Source organism: Macaca nemestrina, chromosome 17 (genome assembly GCF_043159975.1).
Source record: "Macaca nemestrina isolate mMacNem1 chromosome 17, mMacNem.hap1, whole genome shotgun sequence".
In the NCBI taxonomy this organism is placed as follows: domain Eukaryota; kingdom Metazoa; phylum Chordata; class Mammalia; order Primates; family Cercopithecidae; genus Macaca; species Macaca nemestrina.
Genome location: NC_092141.1, coordinates 16,939,736 through 16,960,500, shown reverse-complemented (window position 1 = coordinate 16,960,500; position 20,765 = coordinate 16,939,736). Strand labels below are relative to the sequence as shown.

The following is a 20,765-nucleotide window of genomic DNA, read 5'->3' as shown; positions in this document are numbered from 1 at the left end:
TTCACTCTTATTGCCCCAGCTGGAGTGCAGTGGCGTGATCTAGGGTCACTGCAGCCTCTGCTTCCCAGGGTCAAGCAGTTCTCCTGCCTCACCCTTCCGAGTAGCTGGAATTACAGGCAGGCACCACCATGCCCAACTAATTTTTGTATTTTTAATAGAGACAGGGTTTTGCCCTGTTGGCCAGGCTGGTCTCAAACTCCTGACCTCAGGTGATCCGCCCGCCTTGGCTTCCCAAAGTGCTGGGATTACAGGCATCAGCCACCATGCTTGGCCGAATTTTTTCGTCATGTTGGCCAGGCTGGTCTCGAACTTCTGACCTCAAGGGATCCGACTGACTCGGCCTCCCAGAGTGCTGGGATTACAGGCATGAGCCTTGTAATGGCTTGGCCATGACGCTTGGCCCATACAGCATTTTCTAATCAGTCTTCTGCCTTCTTCCCAAGATGGTTTGCTTTTTTCTTTCTTTATTTTTTTTTTTTTTGACTCTTGCAATTAATGTACAGAGTCAGTTCATTAATAGACACCTCATGGAGGCACCTGGAAGACCTCGGCAAAGGTGAAGAAGTATTGGGAATGCAGCCACGAATCCAACTGTGTCCTCAGTGGAATTTAGCACAGTACACAATTCCGTGTGTACACTGCAGCTTTTCCCCCAAGTGATTGATGTCTGTACCAAATGTTAGTAACCAAGGCAAGGCAAGTAACCAGGCAACCAAGGCAAGCGAAAGCATCTTCTAGAAGCAAATGCCTTGGGCTGTGTGGTTTTGCTTTGCCCTGTCCTGCCGCATTATACACGAGTGCTGTATCTACATTCCCCCGTCTGGAACTTTAGTACAACCTCAACACTCTGGGAAGATATTCTTGGATATGCACTAAAATTAGGATTTTACCTTCCCGTGTGCAATTCAATATCTTCTTTTTTCTCAAATGACTTTTGCTGCATTGAGGGGAATAAAATTCTGTATATTACACAATATTTGTGTAAGCTTTCCTAGAGACCTAACCAATTTTGGAGATGCTTGGAATGTTAACCTTTTTTGTATCTGAGACTTCCTTCCGTCAAAAAGTCCCATATCCTACTGAGAAATATCTCTAAGGTATTTATATCCTAGGGAAAGTTAGAGATAATCTGCAATGAGTAACTACCATTTCCCCGGGGAAATTTTCCTTCTGTTTCTGTTTTTGCTCTGCTTTTTCCTCCCAATAAATCTTGTACATAAATTCTAAATGTTATCGTTCAGAGTGGACACCACGCTCCAGCCCCTTAAGATAATCAGCCCGCCCCTTCCTTCCTTCCTTCCTTCCTTCCTTCCTTCCTTCCTTCCTTCCTTCCTTCCTTCCTCCCTCCCTCCCTCCCTCCCTCCCTCCCTCCCTCCCTCCTTCCCTCCCTCCCTCCCTCCCTCCCTCCCTCCTTCCCTCCCTCCTTTCCTCCTTCCTTCCCTCCTTCCCTTTCTTCCTCCCCACTGTGGTCACTGATAAGTTCCTATCACTGCTTTCCAGAGAAAGCCCTGCTGGAATCTCACCTTCATATTTCAAGACCTTGGCCAGCATTTTTCAAAGCCTATTCCAAAGAACCAGCAAGCACTAACAAAACATTCCCTGCTGGAACACTGTATATTACATGACATTTGTAGACAGCACAGTGCCTATTAACACATTAAAGACTTCAAGAAGTCCTACATTAAGAAATCTGTGTGACTGTTTAACCCAACATAGATCAGATCCACATAACCTCTTTACTTACTATTTGTTTATTTTACTACAATCATGGTAACAAGGGTTGGCACATTTTCCCTGTTAAGGGCCACGTAATAGGCTCAGTGGGTCAGTTGGTCTCAGTCAAAACTATCCAGCTCTACCATGGGGCTAAAGAGGGCTTCGACACTTTGTAAATGAATGGGCATGGCTGTGTCCCAACAAAACTTTATTTACGAAAACAGGCTATAAGCCAGATTTGGCCCGTGAGCAGCAGTTTGCCAACCCTTGACCTAGAACATCCTACAATAAGTCCCATAGAACATACTTTGGAAAATGCTGTGCTGGGCCCTACACTTGGTCACTCAAGAATTTCTTGCCAAGGACCAGGCACCATATTAAGACAGCAGTCAACTGTAGAGACATGCTCTCTGAACTCATGAACTCTGAACTCTGATGCTCTCATGAACTAGGCAGACAAGCAAGCGGGTAGACTTTATAACAAGTAAAACTATAAATGAACAAGGATAAGTCATCAAAGAGCCCAGAGAGAAACTCAGTGCCGTGAGAGTGAGTGATGGGGGTCACATTTAGACCAGGGAGACTGTGGCAGCGATGTCAAAACCAGTGTCAGAAGGTGGAGGAGGAGCAGTGCAGAGCCAGGGCAAAGGAGTAGCTGCGGCTAGGGAATACCTTGGTGTGGTTCAGGACATGGAAGAAAGCCAGTTGGCTGGATGCAGTTAGTGGAGCCAGAGAGGCTGTGCTGATCCAGGCAGTCCAAGGGGGCAGAGCCTGCAGAGCTTCTCCCTGGCTCAGGTTTGGCCTCACCCACTAACCATGAGGGTGTAGCAATGCGTATGGAAAGACATAGAAAGATTTGAAATATGTCTTAGAATCAGCTGAACTTAGTGACAGATTGGTTGTAGGGGAGGAGGAGAGGAAGGAGTCAAAGACAACACCCTGGTGTCTGGTTTGATAGGGCCATTTTCTGAGATGGGGAGGGCATAAATACGTTTAAAAGCTCTGTTTTGATTACTCCACGTCAGGATTTAAATAAAGTCCAAAGAATGGTCATGGTAATGACAATAACTGAGCAAAGTAATTTAATTTTTTAAAGTGTTAAGAGTCCTCTAGAGAAGCAGAATCAGTAGGATATTGGGGGTAATTGGGAGGGGGGAGAGATTTATTCTGAGAAGTTAGCTCAAGAGTATAGAAGCTAGCAACTCCACCATCTTCAGGGTAAGCCAGCAGGCTAGAGACTCAGCAAAGAGTTGATGCTTTGAGTATGAAGACTGTCAGCTGACAAAATTCCTCTTCTTAGGCGAGGCCAGTATTTTTCTATGAAGGCCTTCAACTGATTAAATGAAGACCATCCACATTAAGGAGGAGCATCTGCTTTACCAGAAGTCTACTAATTTAAACTAAATGTTAAGCTCATTTTAAAAAACACCTTCACAGAAACATCTAAAATAATATTTGGCCAAATATCTGGGTGCCATCCATGTCTTTCCAAGTTGACACATGCAGTTAACCATCACAGAATGTATTAAAATCTTTAAATTACTTTTCTGTGGGGTGCTTTGTTTGTGAAGCAGGCTGGACAGGATTATTAAGCATTCTAGGGGAAAGGTTGCGTTTAAATCATGTGGAGTCCGAGGTGCTGTGAAATATGCAGGTGACGATGGTAGGCAGGTGATTGCACAGCAAATCCAGAGCCAGGATGGGAGAGCAGAGCTGGAAACACAGATCTGGGGGTCATCCATAATCCACTCCATCTAATGGAGGTTCCTGAGATTATGGAAATGTTCTGTATCTATGCTGCCTTCATGGCAGCCACCAACCACATGGACTCTTGAGTCCCTGAAATACAGCTAGTATGTCTGGAGACTGAATTTTTAATTCCAATTTTAATTTTAATTAATTTAATTTACATAGCTACGTCATGTGTGACTGCTGTGTTGGAGAGGGCGGGCACAGTGATGGTATTTAAAGCTGTCAGAGTGGAGGCCCTTGGTCTTAGGGAAGCATAGAGAGGGAGGACTGAAGAACAAACCTGGGGACCCCAGTGTTTGCCCACACAGGAACAAGAGACAAGGTCCTGCACTTCCATAAACACAGCATTAGTACCAAGACCCCTGTGTAAAGCCAACCAAGGTTCACAACATGCTGCTCTTTTTAGTAAGAGCAGAAATTTTTGCAGCTCCACCTGCCAGTCCAGGGAGGTGATAAGGAAGCTGGTCTCCATCTGGTATTTTTTGGTTATGGGCAGAGAGAGAAAAAAAGAGAGAGGAAAAGAGAGAGTCTCTTGTAAGGAAAGAAAATCAGGCCAGATGAGGTTTGGAGTCCACATTTATAGTATCTGTGCTGCATAAAGACCTTAGATTATGCTCTGCTCCCAGATACAGAAGCCCCTGGGCTTATAGTACACAATAGCTCGTGAAAATTATCTACTTGAACTATTCAGCAAATACAGCAAATGAAAATATTATCTACCAGAATTTGAGATGATAAATAATGACTACAAAAAGATTGTGTTTAAACATATTAAAGAGAGAAAGAGAACAATAGAAAACCACAAGGAAGGAATGATTCTATTTAAAAAAGAAATTGGAAAAAGAACACTTCTAGAAATGAAAATTTGGAATTAAAGCCACAATGAGATGTGTTGCCAAACTGATTAGATGCAGGAGAAGAGAGAACTAATGAACTGGAAAATAAATATAGGGAAATTACCCAGAATATAAAAGAGATATTTTAAAAAATAGAAAATATAATAGAGGGGTTGAATTAGTATGTGTTCACCTTCAAGAAACCAACAGTTGCTTAAACCATTAAAAATGTTAATTTGCTTTTTTAACAAAAGTAGTTTCAGGATTGGTTCACCACTCAATGTTGTAATCGGGGCCCCAGAGTGTCTCCTCTCCATGCTCACCATCTTTAATCTGTTGACTTTTGTCCACATACTTGTTCCTGTGTGACTGGTTCGTTTTAGCTGCCAAACTTTAGACATCACTTCCACCTGCAGGGCAGGAAGAAGAGGAAGAGATAAGTCCCTCCTATTTTTTCCCTTTAAATAATAAAAGTAAAAGACTCCCTGGGTTTCTCTGGCTCATTGACAGTAGTCTGTTACGTGGTCCCCAGCTACAAGGGTGTTTGAGGAAGGGAGCATATAACATTTTTCAGCTTCTTTAGTGGGAAGCCTGCAAGGGCGAGAGAGCTTGGGAATGACTGTTGGGCTATCTAATACTGTCTGTCTCAGAGCTTAAGAGACATAGACGAAAAAAATCAGACGATGGCTGTACCCCATGCCCAGAGGGAATTCCAGATGAAAAGGATAGAGAGAATGGGGTGGAAACAATATTTGAAGATAAGACACCTGAAATTTTTCCAGAATGATGAAAGACAAGAGTTCACAGATTGTTCATTTAGCTCAAGCAGGATGAGTAAAAGAAAATATTCATCTAGACACATTATTATGAAAACTGCAGGAAGAGCAAAGACAAGATAGGTAATCTATTAAAAATTTCTAGCCAGGCATGGTGACTCACACCTGTAATCCCAATACTATGAGAGGCTGAGGCAGGAGAATCACTTGAGCCCAGGAGTTGGAGTCCAGTCTGGGCAACATAGCAAGATCTCATCTCTACAAAACATTTAAAAATTAGCCAAGTGTGATGTTGCATGACTGTGATCCCAGCTAATTGGAATGCTGAGGTGGGAGGATTGGCTGAGCCCAGGAGGTCGAGGCTACAGTGAACCAAGATCACCCCACTGCACGCCAGCCTGGGTGACAGTGTGAGACTCTGTCTCAAAAACAAAACAAAAACCCCCCACAACTTTCTGCTAACCAGTAATAAAAAGACAACCTAGCAGGAAATTATCAAAGGCTAGAATAGACAAGTCACAGAAGAGGATCACAAATGCCCAGTAGACATTTTTAAAGATGTTCAGTCTCATTAGTGATCAGGAAAATCTAAGTTGAAATAACAGTGAGATATAATTTGATAACCCTCAGAGGATGTGGGGAATCTAAGAAATGAGAAAGTGAAAGTACAGCTATTGTAGAAAGCTCAACACCATGAACAGTTCTATGCCAGTATATTTCTGAAACAGAATAGACAGTTTTCTAGAAAAATATAAATATATTTCTTCAAACATTGAATGTAAATATTTCTCCAAAACTTAAAAAGAATTAAAACTTTTAACCATTAAAGGGGTTGAATTCATACTTTAAAATGTAGTCACACAAGCAAAAAATGTCCCAACAAGCCCAAATTCTACTAAATCTTTAAGAAACAGATATCCCTATTGTGTATTTACAAGTCCAGGGAATTTAAAAAGGAGTGAGGAAACTTACACATCTGACCAGGGTGGAGTAGCAGGGATCTCCCTTCAGAAATGACAAAACTAACGAGTACCAACAGAGAGATCAGGTAAGGATAAAGATACAATGAGACGTTGTTGGAAGATTATATTCTATGCAGAAGATATTTTTCTTTGGAGTGTTTTAATTAATAATTTGCTTTTTATTTTTATTTATTTATTTTAAGATGGCATTTTGCTTTTTTGCCCAGGCTGAAGTGCAATGGCGTGATCTCGGCTCACTGCAACCTCCACCTTCCAGTTTAGAGCAATTCTCCTGCCTCAGCCTCCCGGGTAGCTGGGTTTTATACTTTCTTAATCTCCCACTCTCTTTTTTTTTTTTTTTTTTTTGAGACAGAGTCTCAAAGTCCTGAGTAGCTGGGATTGCAGGCACCCACCACCACACATGGCTAATTTTTGTATTTTTAGTGGAGATGGGGTTTCACCATGTTGGCCAGGCTGGTCTCGAACTCCTGACCTCGATCCACCCGCCTCAGCCTCCCAAAATTCTGGGATTACAGGCGTGAGCCACTGCCCCCGGCCTTGCTTTTTGAATTTATTATCTTTGTCCCCTGGCCTTGCTTTTTGAATTTATTATCTTTGTCTTAATTTTTGCCTAATGCACTATAGAAGTTAGCTGGGAAGAGAATGAGATTATGTTCCTATCCTAATTGTCAGAGCCAGGGATTTATTTGTATGGATGGTCTGTGAGGAGCTGCTGACTCCTCACATGTAGGACATAGAAATGTCCTACATTCTTACATTTGTTTTTCAATACTGTGATGTAGATTGAAAAATAATATAGGCTGGGCACAGTAGCTCACGCCTGTAATCCCAGCGTTTTGGGAGGCTAAGGCAGGCAGATCACTTGAGGTCAGGAGTCTTGAGACTAGCCTGGCCAACATGGTGAAACCCCATCTCTACTAAAAATACAAAAATTAGCCAAGCATGGTGGCACATGCCTGTAATCCCAGCTACTTGGGAGGCTGAGGCAGGAGAATAATTTGAACCTGGGAGGTGGAGGTTTGCAGTGTGCTAAGATAGCGCCACTGTGCTCTGGCCTGGGTGACAGAGCAAGACTCTGTCTCAAAAAAAAAAAAAAAAAAAAAAGGAAATAATATATTGAATTATACATGACACTTTTAGACTACACCCAGTCAGAAGTGACAGCAGTAATAATCCATAAATTTTCCATTAAGTTCTGTAGTTAGATTATGCAGGGAAAATGTTCTTATATGTATGTATTCAAGTAAATAGAAGTTTCTGGGTATAACATATTAGCAAGGATGAGATCTTTATTTACTTATTTTTATAATGTCAACTTTTACTTAAGATTCCGGGAGTACATGTGCAGGTTTGTTACATGGGTATATGGCATGCTGCTGAGGTTTGGGGCCTGATTGATCCTCTTACCCAGGTAGTGAGTATAGCACCCAGTTGTTTTTCAACCCTTACCTCCCTTCTTCCATTCCTGCTCTTGTAGTCCCCAATGTCTATTGTCCCCATCTTTATGTCCATGACTACCCAGTGTTTAGCTTCCTATTCTAAGTGAAAACATGCAATATTTGGTTTTCTGTTTCTGCGTGAGTTAGCTTAGAATTATGGCCTCCAGCTGCATCCATGTTGCTGCAGAGGACATGAGTTCATTCTTTTTTATGGCTGTGTAGTATTCCATGATGTTTATGTACCACATTTTCTTTTTTTTCACTGCAACCTCTGACTCCCTGGTTCAAGCGATTCTTCTGCCTCAGCCTCCCAAGTAGCTGGGGTTACAGGTATGTACCACCATGCCCAGCTAATTTTTGTATTTTTAGTTGAGACGGGCTTTCACCATGTTGGCCAGGATGGTCTTGATCTCTTGACCTCGTGATCCGCTTGCCTCGGCCTCCCAAAGTGTTGGTATTACAGGCATGAGCCACTGCGCCTGGCCAACCACATTTTCTTTATCCAGTCCACCATTGATGGACACCTAGGTTGATTCTATGTCTTTGCTATTGTGAGTAGTGCTGCAATGAACATACATGTGCATATGTCTTTTTGGTAGAATGATTTATTTTCTGTTGGATATATACCCAGTAATGGGGTTTCTGGGTTGAATGGTAGTTCTGATTTCTTTGAGAAATCTCCAAATCACTTTCCACAGTAGCTGTACTAATTTACATCCCCACCAATAGGGTATAAGCATTCCCTTTTCTCCTCAACCTCGCCAGCATGTGTTATATTTTGACTTTTTATTTTTGTTTTTTTGACACAGCGTCTTGCCCTGTCACCCAGGCTGAAGCACAGTGATATGATGATAGCTCATGCAGCTTTGACCTCCCAGGCCTAAGTGATCCTCCCACCTCAGCGTCCCAAGTAGCTGAGACTACAGGCATGTGCCCCCATGCCCAGCTAATTTTAAACAAAAAAACTGTAGTGATGAATTCTCACCATGTTGCCTAGGCTGGTATTGAACTCCTGGGATCAAGCAATCCTCCCACCTCGGCCCCTTAAAGTACTGAGATTACAGGTGTGAGCCACAGTGCCCAGCCTGACTTTTTATCAGTAGCCATTCTGACTGGTGTGAGAGGATGCAATCTGTAATAGTGAAGTTCTGCAGTGTCCCCCAGATCTTAGAAAGTGTTCCTCCTCAGCCACCATGTAAGGAAAGCATCTTAGCCGGCCCAATTGCAAGTGTGAGCAATTCCCCACAGAAAGAATTTGGTGAGGGAGGGTATGTGACATTGCTGTTGTAAAAACGGTCAGAACGTGTGTCCCCAGGGCTGCCATGTCTGTACCGGGCCATTTAGTCCATGAGGGTTGTTGCTCACTGAGTGCCAGCACGCCCACCAGGTCAGCTGCTGCACACACAGACTGGGTGCTGCAGGCGCCCTCTAGGGAGGTCACTACAAAGCGATTCCTGAGGCATGGCCATACCTACTCTGCAGTCTAAACTTGAGGAGCTGTACTTAAATAGCTAATCTGAGGCTGGTCACAGTGGTTTACACCTTTGAGCTCAGCACTTTGAGAGGCTGAGACAGGCAGATCACTTGAGGTCAGGAGTCGAGACCAGCTTGACCAACATGGAGAAGCCCCGTCTCTACTAAATATACAAAATTAGCCGGGCTTGGTAGTGCACGCCTGTAATCCCAGCTGCTCAGGAGCCTGAGGCAGGAGAACCACTTGGACCCAGGAGGCAGAGTTTGTGGTGAGCCAAGATCATATCATTGCACTCCAGCCTGGGCAACAAGAGCAAAACTCGATCTCAAAAAAAAAAAAAAAAAAAAGCTAATTTGAGCTTGATTACATGAAGAATAATATTTACTATGTCTATTTACTATTTACCTGTTCTAGGCATTTTCCACGCATAGATTTATTGAACCCGGCCAGGCGCGGTGGCTCAAGCCTGTAATCCCAGCACTTTGGGAGGCCGAGACAGGCGGATCATGAGGTCAGGAGATCGAGACCATCCTGGCTAGTACGGTGAAACCCCGTCTCTACTAAAAATACAAAAAACTAGCCGGGCGAAGTGGCGGGTGCCTGTAGTCCCAGCTACTCGGGAGGCTGAGGCAGGAGAATGGCGTAAACCCGAGAGGAGGAGCTTGCAGTGAGCTGAGATCCGGCCACTGCACTCCAGCCTGGGTGACAGAGCAAGACTCCGTCTCAAAAAAAAAAAAAAAAAAAAAAAAAAATGAACCCTCACGGAGGTTCTAGAAAATGAATACACTGTACAGGGGGAAACAGAGGCACACAGCTCATAAGCAGCATAGGCAAGAGGCAAGTCCAGGCAGGTGGCTCCAGAGCCCATGCCCTCAACCACGGTGACAGTTGTGTCCAGCCTCTGGCTCCTAAAACACAATGTATTCATGGTATAATCGAGCACATACCCTATTATATTGTAATTTATCTGATCATATGGCAAATCTCCCCCCACCACCTCCGCAAGACCACGAGCTCCCAAGAGCAAGAAGTTTTATCTTGTTTGTTTTTTATTGTGGTAAAATACACGTAAGAGTCACCGTCTTAATTTTTAGTTTACAGTTCAGTGGTATTGAGTCCATTCATGTTGTGGGTGCAGCTGTCACCACCTTCCTCTCCAGAAGTCTTCATCTTCTCAAACTGGCACTCTGTACCCATTAAACAGTAACTCCCCATTCTCCCTCCCCTCAGCCTCTGGCAGTCACCATTCCACTTTCTGTCTCTGTGAATCTGACTACTCTAGTACCTCATTTGAGTGGAATCATACAGGATTTGTCTTTTTGTGACTGGGTTATTTCACTCAGCATAATGTTTTCAAAGTTCATCCAGGTTTAGCGTGTACCAGGATTCCCTTCCTTTTTTTTTTTTTTTTTTTTTTTTTGAGACAGAGTCTCGCTCTGTCACCCAGGCTGGTCTGCAGTGGTGCGATCTTGGCTCACTGCAACCTCCACCTTCCAGGTTCAAGCGATTCTCCTGCCTCAGCCTCCTGGGATTACCGGCCTGCGCCATCATGTCTGACGAATTTTTGTATTTTTAGTAGAGACAGGATTTCTTCATGTTGGCCAGGCTGGTCTCAAACTCCTGACCTCAGGTAATCCACCTGCCTCAGCCTCCCAAAGTGCTGGGATTACAGGCGTGAGCCACTGTGCCCGGCCGCTTCGTTTTTAAGGCTGAATAATATCCCATTGTACGGATAAACCACATTTTGCTCATCCATTTATCAGTCAATATTTTCCAAACCAAGTTCATTTTCATCCTGGCTGGAGCCTTTTTCTCTTCCATCTCATTTGTTCTGTCTTCAGCATCCCACGGATTGGATACTTACTCCATGTTAATCCATCCCATAGCTGTCCACACCAAACCACATGGGAGGATGATTTCCCTATATCAGAGCTGACATACCATTACAAAGGCTACTTGGCTTCTGGATCTACAGTTCCTCAGTAGCCTTGAAGTTCAGAATCAGCTTCAGATGCACAGTAGAAGCATTCTCCTTGTCAGATGAACAATGCAGAAGATTCCGAAGGGCGTACTGGCAACCTGTCATGGCAGGTTGTGATGGGAAGCCCCATCCCACGGGGGCTTCTGGGATGCAGATTGTGATCTGGGAGGTGATCATATATAATATTTGCTTTATAATAACTCATTAAATTACAAATTTATATTATATATTTTTTGAATGTATCTTATGTTTCACAATGAGGAGCTGTTAAAAGATTGGAAGTAATTATAAACATCTAGATGGATTCTGCAGTTTGCTTCATAACTGTTTTTAAATTTTTGCTCTGCTTGAAAATTTTTAAAAAGTAAATTAGGGCCTTTTGGACTGTCCATTTTGGGTCTGGCTTTTGCAAGAAAGATGGCATCAAGCCCTCGACCTTGGACCATGCTCAGATAAAAGGCCTAGGTTCAAATCATTAGATGGGCAAATGAGTATGTATAGTTGTATATTTCAAGTTAAAATGAAAAATATAAGATTGAAATGAAAAATATATGTTATTTTCTGTGGTTACCCACTTTAGGCTGTATTTTTATCTAGATATAGTGGGAACTTTGCTAAATTCACCTTTTATGTAAATTGGAAATTTTACTGAGAAGGGCCTACTTTAGCACTATGTAGGGAGAAGAAAGCACCTTCTAGGCTGAATGCTACCTGGAGACCCTCCCCATGCACCTACGCTTCAAAATCGCCTCCAGCACCCACTGTCAAGCCTCCCAGCCTGTCACCACCCTAGCATCTCACTTGCTATCTCCCTGTGGGTTTTCAGTTTCTTGTCTGAAAAATTATTGGGTGAATTAATATCTTTTGGAAGAATTTGTGTCCACGTTACAAAAGTTATTCCATAAATGATTTGACTTTTTGGTGGTGGTTTTAGTTGTGAGAAGTAAGAGTTCAAAAGTAAGAGTTCCTGTTGCCCCCACCTCTGCATCAGCATTTGGTATTGTCATTTTTTAGATTTTAGCCACTCTAATATGTGTAGCATAGTATCTCGTGGCTTTAATTGGTATTTCCCTACTTCACATTACGCAGAACCTCTTTTCATAGGGTTCTTTCCCAGCCCATCTTCTTTGTTCAAGTCACTATTCAGACCTTTTGCTCATTTTTTTATCTGATTATTTTCCTGTTGAATTTTAAGAATTTTTTTTGTGTATTTTGGAATACAAGTCATTTATCATATATATAATTTTTAGGTATTTTCTTCTAGTCTGTGGCTGCTGGTCTTTTCATTCAGCAGAATCTCTCTTAGCACAAAGTTTTAACTTTAAAAAAATTATTATTTAAGTTAAAAATAGAGACAGGGTCTTGCTATGTGGCCTAGACTGGTCTTGAACTCTTGGGCTCAAGTGATCCTCCCACCTTGGCCTCCCAAAGTGCGGGTATTATAGGTATGAGCCACTGCACCCAGCCAGTTTTTTTCTTTCTTGATGATATTTTACTGTTGTCTCTAAAAACTCATCACCAAACCCAAGATCACACAGATTTTCACCTGTATTTTTTCCTAGAACTTTTGTACTTTTGCTTTTTTTTTTTTTTTTTTTTTTTGAGACGGGAGTTTCACTGTGTTGCCCAGGCTGGAGTGCAGTGATGCAGTTCCGGCTCACTGCAAGCTCTGCCTCCTGGGTTCATGCCATTCTCCTGAATCAGCCTCCTGAGTAGCTGGGACTATAGGCGCCCGCCACCATGCCATGCTAATTTTTGTACTTTTAGTAGAGATGGGGTTTCACCTTGTTAGCCAGGATGGTCTTGATCTTCTGCCCTCGTGATCTGCCTGCCTCAGCCTCCCAAAGTGCTGGAATTACAGGCGTGAGCCACCATGCCAGGCTTGTATTTTTGCTTTTTACATTGAGGTCTATCATCCATTTTGAATTAATTTATTTTTGTGCAAACTATAAAATATAGGTTTTGGGTTTTTTTTTTTCCTGTTGCATATGGGCATCCAGTTATTTCAACACCATTTGTTAGAAAGAGCGTCTTTTAGCTATTGACCTTCTGTACACCTTTGTCAAAAATTAGTTGGCTATATTTGCGTAGTTTTATTTCTGAGCTCTCTCTTGTTCTATTGATTTAAGAATCTGTTTCTTACCAATACCACACTGTCTTGATTAATATAGCATTATTAAAAATCTTGAAATCTAGTCTTCTTTGTTCTTTTCAGAATGCTTTGGCTATTCTAGTACTTTGCCTTTTTAATTTTAGACTCAGTTTGTCATTACCTACCGAAAAAAAAGTTTGCTAGAATTTTGATTAGGATTGTATTGTTTCTGTAAATCAGACTGGGAAGAACTGACATCTGAACAGTGTTCAGTCTTCCAGTCCAGGAACACAGAATATATCTTATTTTATTTAGGTATTTGATTTCTTTTATCTGTGTCTTGTAGTTTTCTGCATATAGATCCTGCACCTATTTTGTTAGATTTAGACCTTAGTTCTTTTTTTTTTTTTTCGGGGCTGGGGGGAGGCGGTAGGTGGTGCAATTGTAAATGGCTTTTTTTTTCTTATTACAAAATCCAATTGCTCATTTCTGGTATACAGGACAGCAGTTGACTTGTTGTTGTTGTTTTGTTTTGTTCTTTTGAAACGGCGTCTCGCTGTGTCGCCAGGCTGGAGTGCAGTGGCGTAATCCTGGCTCACTGCAACCTCCACCTCGCGGGTTCAAGCGATTCTTCTGCCTCACCCTCCAAATAGCTAGGACTAGGGGTGCACGCCACCACATCTGGCTGTTTTTTTTGTATTTTTAGTAGAGGTGGAGTTTCACCGTGTTAGCCAGGATAGTCTCGATCTCCTGACCTTGTGATCGGCCCACCTCAGCCTCCCAAAGTGCTGGGATTACAAGCGTGAGCCACCACACCCAGCCCAGTTTTTTTGTTTTTTGTTGTTTTTGTTTTTTTTTAGAGGGAGTCTTGATCTCTTGCCCAGGTTGGAGTGCAGTGGTGCGATCTCAGCTCACCACATCCTCCACCTCCTGGGTTCAAGTGATTCTCCTACCTCAGCCTCCTGAGTAGCTGGGACTACAGGTGTGTGCCACCATGCCCAGCTAATTTTTGTATTTTTAGTAGAGACGGGGTTTCACTGTGTTGGCCAGGCTGGTCTCTAATTCCTGACCTTGTGATCTACCCACCTCAGCCTCCCAAAGTGCTAGGATTACAGGCGTGAGCCACTGCGCCCGGCCACAATTGAATTTTGTATACTGACTTTGTATTCTAAGACTTTGCTAAACCTGCAATGTAAACCCTTTGGGGTTTTCTACATAAACAATCATGTTATCTGCAAATAAAGGCAGTTTTATTTCTACCTTTCCAATTCGTGTGCCATTTATTTTTCATGCCTTTTTGCATTAGCTAGAACTTCCAGTACAGTGTTAAATAGGACAGATGAGAAAAGACATCCTGGCCTTGTTCTGATTTTGTGAGGGAAGTGTTCAGGTCTTTCATTATTAAGTATGATGCTAGTTGTTGTTTTCTGCACCTATCCTTTATTAGGCAAAAGTTCTCTTCTATTCCTAGTTTGCTGAGAGTTAGCACAAATAACTGTCATGGTTGTTGAATTTTATGTAATGCTTTTTCTTCATCTGTTGATACGATCATATGGTTTTTCTCATTTAATTGATTAATATGATGAATTACATTGATTTTCAAATGTTGAACCACCCTTGCATTCCTGGGATGAACCCCACTTGATCATGATATATTATACTTTTATAGATTAATGGATTCAATTTGCTAATTTTTAAAGGGTTTTTGTGTCTGTATTCATGTGAGAAATTGGCCTATAGTTTTCCTATAATGTCTCTGTCTAGCTTTGATATTAGGGTAATGCTGGCATCATAGAATGAGTTGGGAAGTATTCCATCCTCTTTCATTTTGTGAAGAGATTTTGTAGAATTGGTATAATTTCTTCCTTAAGTATTAGATAGAATTCACAAGTACAGTCATATAGGTCTGGTGGTTTTTTGGAAGGTTTTAATTACTATTTCAAACAAATGTCATGCATTATAAGATTATTCCTAATGCAGCATACTCTCTTCTGACATGTGCAAAATCTTTCTTCACAAATTCTCAAACGTGATGTTAACAAGGTATCAAATATTTTTAGTTCAAGTATTATGAAGTTCAAGCATGTAAGATAGTCTGAGTAAAACTGTGAATATTGACCGGACTTCTGAGTCCTCTCTGAGGTTAAAGACACCCTTCCCATTGTAGAGAGGAAAGCTTGCCATCTCTCTTGGGTTTGTAGGCATCCCTTCTTTGCCCAGAGCTCATCTGTCCCCCAAATAGCATACCCAATTCTTCATCACTTGCTTTCTGTGAGTCATGTAGCAAACCTTCGTGGTAAGGATTTTAGCTTGCCAGGCTTCAGTCTGTGTGTAGTCATGAGTAGAGCAGTGTAGGTAGAAGGAGACTTTCTATCCTTGTATACTGTGAAAGTTTTTTTTTTTTAAATTGTTCTAGGTGTATCTGCATGGAATGTTTCACTCCTTTTCCACACCTTTCCCATGACTAATGATATGCTGATAATTTTTTAGCATCACCAGGAAGCAGAATAGATGAAGACTGCTCAGATATTGAATCAGGGGACCAGTGTGCAAAGTTCAGCCTTACTTTTCCATGGCATCTCTGCTTCTGGCTTTACATCAGGGTCCTTTCCTGCTCTTCTCTTGTAACCACACAGGAATCCAAATTCAACCCCAAAGTTCATTATTAAATATGTCCAGTGACACAAATTTCAGAAAAGCTTGACTGAGTGCCTGACAGGATGCCCTTGCCCCTCCCTTTCTGGGCTGGACCTTACACACGCTGAATACAAGCTTACTTGCAAAATGAACAAAAATAAATCAACCAGTAAAAACTACTAATTAGCAAAAACTAAAAATAAGCAAAAAATCACCAAACTAACAACAACAACAAAAAAAAACACATTAAATGGTAACAATGCTGGTAAAATAAATGGTTGCATTCGAAATTGGTTCAAGATTCATGATAATCCTACTCTTAGTAATTTATCTTGAGGGACTAGTTCAACAGAAGAAAACAATACTGCACAAAGATGCTGATCGCAAAGTCTGTGGTGCTGACCAGGTGAGCATACACTGCACGCCATGTTCCTCATGGACAGCAGTTTCCCTGGTCAGTGCGCATCCACTAGAATGGCAGCCCACAGAACAGCACAGCAGCACGAGGACCCGGGTGTGAAGTGCTCAGCCCACATAATAGCGTATGCACTATGCTGGGAGCCTGGGGAATTAGAAATGTGGATTCAAATGTAATTTTGAAACATTTGTAATTTCCAAATTAATTTGGAAATCATCTTAATCGTTAAATTATGGGTGAGTTTTTATTTTTCTTTTTTCTTTTTCTTTTTTTTTTTTTTTGAGACTTGCCCTTGTCACCCAGAGCACCCAGGCTAGTGTGCAGTAACAGAATCACGGCTCACTGCAGCCTCAACCTCCCGGGCTCAACCAGTCCTCCAACCTCAGCCTCACAAGTAGCTGGAACTACAGGTGTGTGCTACCATGCCTGAGTTTTCTTTTTAAAACTTTTTAAAATGCTGTCATACGGTTAAAAGATGAAAGTGGCGGGAGGTCATGTCTTCGATTTTTGGAAAGGGATAGTATCTCCTGAATAAGTGGGAGAAAAGGTCCTTTCTTTTAACTCATCACATTCAGCTCCACCTGTGCTGGTCTTCACATCCCATCTGTGTAGGTGGAGGGTTTCCAGGCAGCGTAAGCCCTAACCTGGATTGAAGTCTCTGAGGGGAAGGGATCTGTGATGTCCTGCCTTGTGCTCTGTCCTCCATCCCCTTCCCCTGCTCACAGCAAGATGCTGAACACAGACCAGCCTGACTGGCAGAGTGTGATGCAGTATGTGGCCCAAATCTACAGGTACTTTGGGACGTAACCCCTGAGGGCCCGGAGCAGCCACCACTGCCACCTACTGCAATTTGTCCTGGAAGCACCTGATTACTGTCCACTGACCCTGCTCTGCCCACCACCCAACTAGAGGAACTTCAAAGGCAGGCTCAATCCTAGTGGACCAACACCCAAATAAGAAACAGAGTGGGTCCCACCGTGTTCCTGTCTCAAATGCAAACGCAGCTGGAGTGTAAATTGGGGTGCTTTGCTCTCCCGTGGAACGCTTCTAAAGAGGGCAGCCTCCCTCCTTCCAGACCAAGACCCCACCCCCAGGCTTGTTTTGCTAATTACATTGGGTGAACGAACACATCATCCGCACAGAGATTCAGTGAAACAGCACCTCCAAATTAGTCTCCTTTTTTTGCTAAAAATACCCTGGCTTTTGCCTTTATAAAAACTTTGCCCTTGGCTGAGTGTGGTAGCGCTCACACCTGTAGTCTCAGCACTTTAGGAAGCCAAGGCAGGAGGACTGCTTGTGTCCAGGAGTTGGAGGCACAGTGAACTATGATTGAGCCACTGCCCTCCAGCCTGGGCTACAGAGCAACAGAGCGAGACTGTGTCTCTAAAAAAACAGCAACAACAATAACAACAAAACTTTGCTCTTGGGAACCTTGTGCTTGTTTTATCCAAAAAAAACACACAAAAGCAAACATCTGCTTCAGGACAACCTGGAAACACATTGGCCCTGCGTTTGGGGAAAGATGAGAATTCTGGGTAACAATGTTAACACCTAGAACTTGATTACATTTTTAGCTCTCATAGTCCCTTATTTGATTCATTGTAGCAAAAGGAAAGCCTGTGATAATGCAAGGGAACCCCTGGCTGCTTTGCTGGAGTCCCTGGGAGGCGCCCCACACCTTTGCCACCGTAGTCTCCGTGCTGCGGAGCAGCCGGCCTCTTTCATGCTAGGGAAACCACGGTCCTCGTGGCCCACGCCTTTGACCTCCGATTCTTTCACACTCCCGTTCACACCCACACAGGCTTGTCCCCCACTGAACTTGACAGGAGGTCATGTTTGTGGGAATGGCCTGTGCCTGCTTTGCAGGGTTGAGCAGGCTGAGGGTGTGTGCCTCTGGGGACCCTGGGCTGACAGCAAATCCTGACAGTATTTCGGCTCTGGACTGACTTGGCCTGTAGTGCTTTCCCAGGCCTCTTACATCAGCATGGGAAAAAGAAGCCCTTAAGGGTGTGAGGGAAGGCCCGTTTTTAATTAACAAAAAGGAATGCAGCTGCCCCTGGCACCCTACTGGTTACCTCAAGTGGCAGCAGAGCCCTCCCCAGAGCCGCCCCAGTCCCTCAGAAGTGCTGGGTCCAGCCCAGGTGCCCATCTGGTGGCTCTGCGGTGTTCTTCTGGGCAGATCAGTGTGGACTACACAGCGAGTGAGGGCGCGGCTCATACAGGTGGTTGAGGGAAATGGGTAATGCCCATCCCTTGCTGTTTTAAGTGCAAAAGAGCCTGTTAGTGCTCCTCTGACAAAGGATCATCCATCCAGTGAGTGACCGAGAATGACAGTGACTGACATTACTATTCAAAGTACATCTCTTGATTGCTGATCTGAGCTACTGGTTCAGAGCCAGGTTCTAGAGCAAGCTTGTCCAACCCATGGCTCGCAGGCCACATGCAGCCCAGGGTGGCTTGAATGCAGCCCGACACAAATATGTAACCTTTTTTTTTTTTTTTTTTCCGGTGACTGAGTTTCACTCTTTCACCCAGGCTGGAGTACAGTGGCGCAATCTCGGCTCACTGCAACCTCCGCCTTCTGAGTTCAAGCGATTCTCCTACCTCTGCCTCTCAGTTCAAGCAATTCTCCTGCCTCAGCCTCCCAAGGAGCTGGGATTACAGGCGTGTGCCACCACGCGTGGCTAATGTTTTGTATTTTTAGTAGAAACGGGGTTTCACCATGTTAGCCAGGCTCATCTTGAACTCCTGACCTTAGGTCATTCACCTGCCTTGGCCTCCCAAAGTGCTGGGATTACAGGCATGAGCCACCATGCCCGGCCTACAAATACGTAATCTTTTTGTGAGATTTTTTTGCGATTTCTTTTAGCTCATCAGCTATCATTAGTATTAGTGTATTTTATGTGGGACCCAAGACAATTCTTCCAGTGTGGCCCAGGGAAACCAAAAGATTGGACACCCCGGGGGCTGCAGGTTCAGCCCCTTCCTGTACCTGGAAAGGATAGGAGCTCGGTCCCCTCCTCCAAACCAGACCTTTGCAGAGGTGGCAGCTGGGCTCTGCAGGTCAGTGGATCCCTGAGTATCAAGCCAGCACTGACCTGGGGACAAGAGACTCTGCCCTGGCTCTGTTAGTGGATCCCAGCTGCAGCTCTTTATCAGAATCTTCAGGGCACTGTTTTGAAAACATTACTGGTTGCCCCAGTTGGTTGACTGAGAATGTCTGGAATGGGACCAGAGATGCAGTCTACATGTTTCGAAAGTTCTCTAGGCGACTCCAATGCACAGCTGCATGGAGAACCACTGAGTGGGGTGGGGATCTCCCTGGTGGCCCCAGGGCAGGCAGCCTGTGGGAGCTCCTGAGAAGCTGCTTGGCAACGGTCATTATACCACCCGCGCCTTTGTTTTTAAGTGAAACTTGAGGCACAGTCAGAACCAATTCAACCCGAAAGTTATTACTTGGGCTGCTTCACGCACCTGTATTTTGTTGACATAACCAATGCATTTTTCTTTCTTCCTGTGCTTCTACTTTACCTGCTATTAAAGTGGGGGAAAGTAATATCCCAAGTAGTTTGAGTTGTTGGTTGTTGGGTTTAAGCTGAAATTACTCCAGGGTTTTGTGTGGGAAGGTAGTTGTGGTCTTGGGATACCTGGAGTCAGTGTTTAACTGTGATTGGCTCTGAGTGATTACATGTAAATGATCTAGAACCAGCTCTGCTCAAAGCAGTTTCTATGCTGGATGGTGTTGTGGTTTCCCTCTCTCCACACTGGGGCCATACCAGCCCCTCTCCAATGGGAGCCCAAGTTGCCGATTACTTTAGCCAAACTCAGTCATTCTGGTCTGTATCCTGATCCCTTTAGGCTAACAAGAAGGAAGGAAACATCGCATGAAAGAAAGGCCATGTACAACTTATTTTTGTAACTCAAGGAGGTTCCCTGACTACCATTTTACTTGCCAATAGACATGCATGTAGAAGATGAATGGCATATCCTGTCCATAGAAATAACACATGGTGGCTCAAAATGCCTGTAATTGTAGCATTTTGTGAGGCCGAGGCAGGAGGACTGCTTCAGCCAGGAATTCAAGATCAGCCTGGGCAACATGGCAAGACCCTATCTCTACAAGAAAATTTTTTTAAAGATTAGCCAAGTGTGAGTGCGGTGGCTCACGCCTGTAATCCCAGCACTTTGGGAGGCCAACGCAGGTGGATCACCTGAGGTCAGAAGTTTGAGACCAGCCAGGCCAACATGGCAAAACCCCATCTCTACTAAAAATACAAAAATTAGCTAGGTGTGGTGGCAGGGGCCTGTGATCCCAGCTACTCGAAAAGCTGAGGCAGGGAGAATCGCTTGAACCTAGGAGGTGGAGGTTGCAGTGAGCCGAGATTGCGACGTTGCACCCAGGCCTGGCTGACAGAATAAGACTCCGTCTCAAAAAAAAAAAAAAAAAAAAAATTAGCCAGGCCTGGTGGCACATGCCTGTAGCCCCATCTACTTGGGAGGCTGAGATGGAAGGATTGCTCAAGCCCAGGAGGTTGAGCTATGATTGCACCACTGCACTCCCACTTGGGTGACAGAGGGAGACCCTGTATCAAATTTTAAAAAAAAATGCAGGTGGTGTTTCAGGGCAGTGAGGTTGCCTGTCCTGAAATTTTCACTTCTTA

The 20,765-nt window shown here is 43.6% G+C and overlaps 1 protein-coding gene across 4 annotated transcripts in view; it reads left to right on the top strand.

The window, feature by feature from the left end:
- LOC105491089 (uncharacterized) overlaps nucleotides 1-20,765 on the top strand; it is a 133,459-nt gene that overhangs the window by 89,487 nt on the left and 23,207 nt on the right. For 2 of the 4 annotated variants that reach the window (XM_071082398.1, XM_071082397.1), the window contains one exon: nucleotides 15,540-16,262. The exons of 1 other annotated variant lie outside the window; for it this stretch is intronic. In XM_071082398.1, coding sequence (XP_070938499.1) covers nucleotides 15,540-15,718 — 179 coding nt within the window. In that variant the 3' untranslated portion in view covers nucleotides 15,719-16,262. Of the gene's footprint in view, nucleotides 1-3,016; nucleotides 3,128-15,539; nucleotides 16,263-20,765 lie in introns of those variants that run through there. One more of the 4 variants, XM_071082401.1, reaches the window with a different exon arrangement.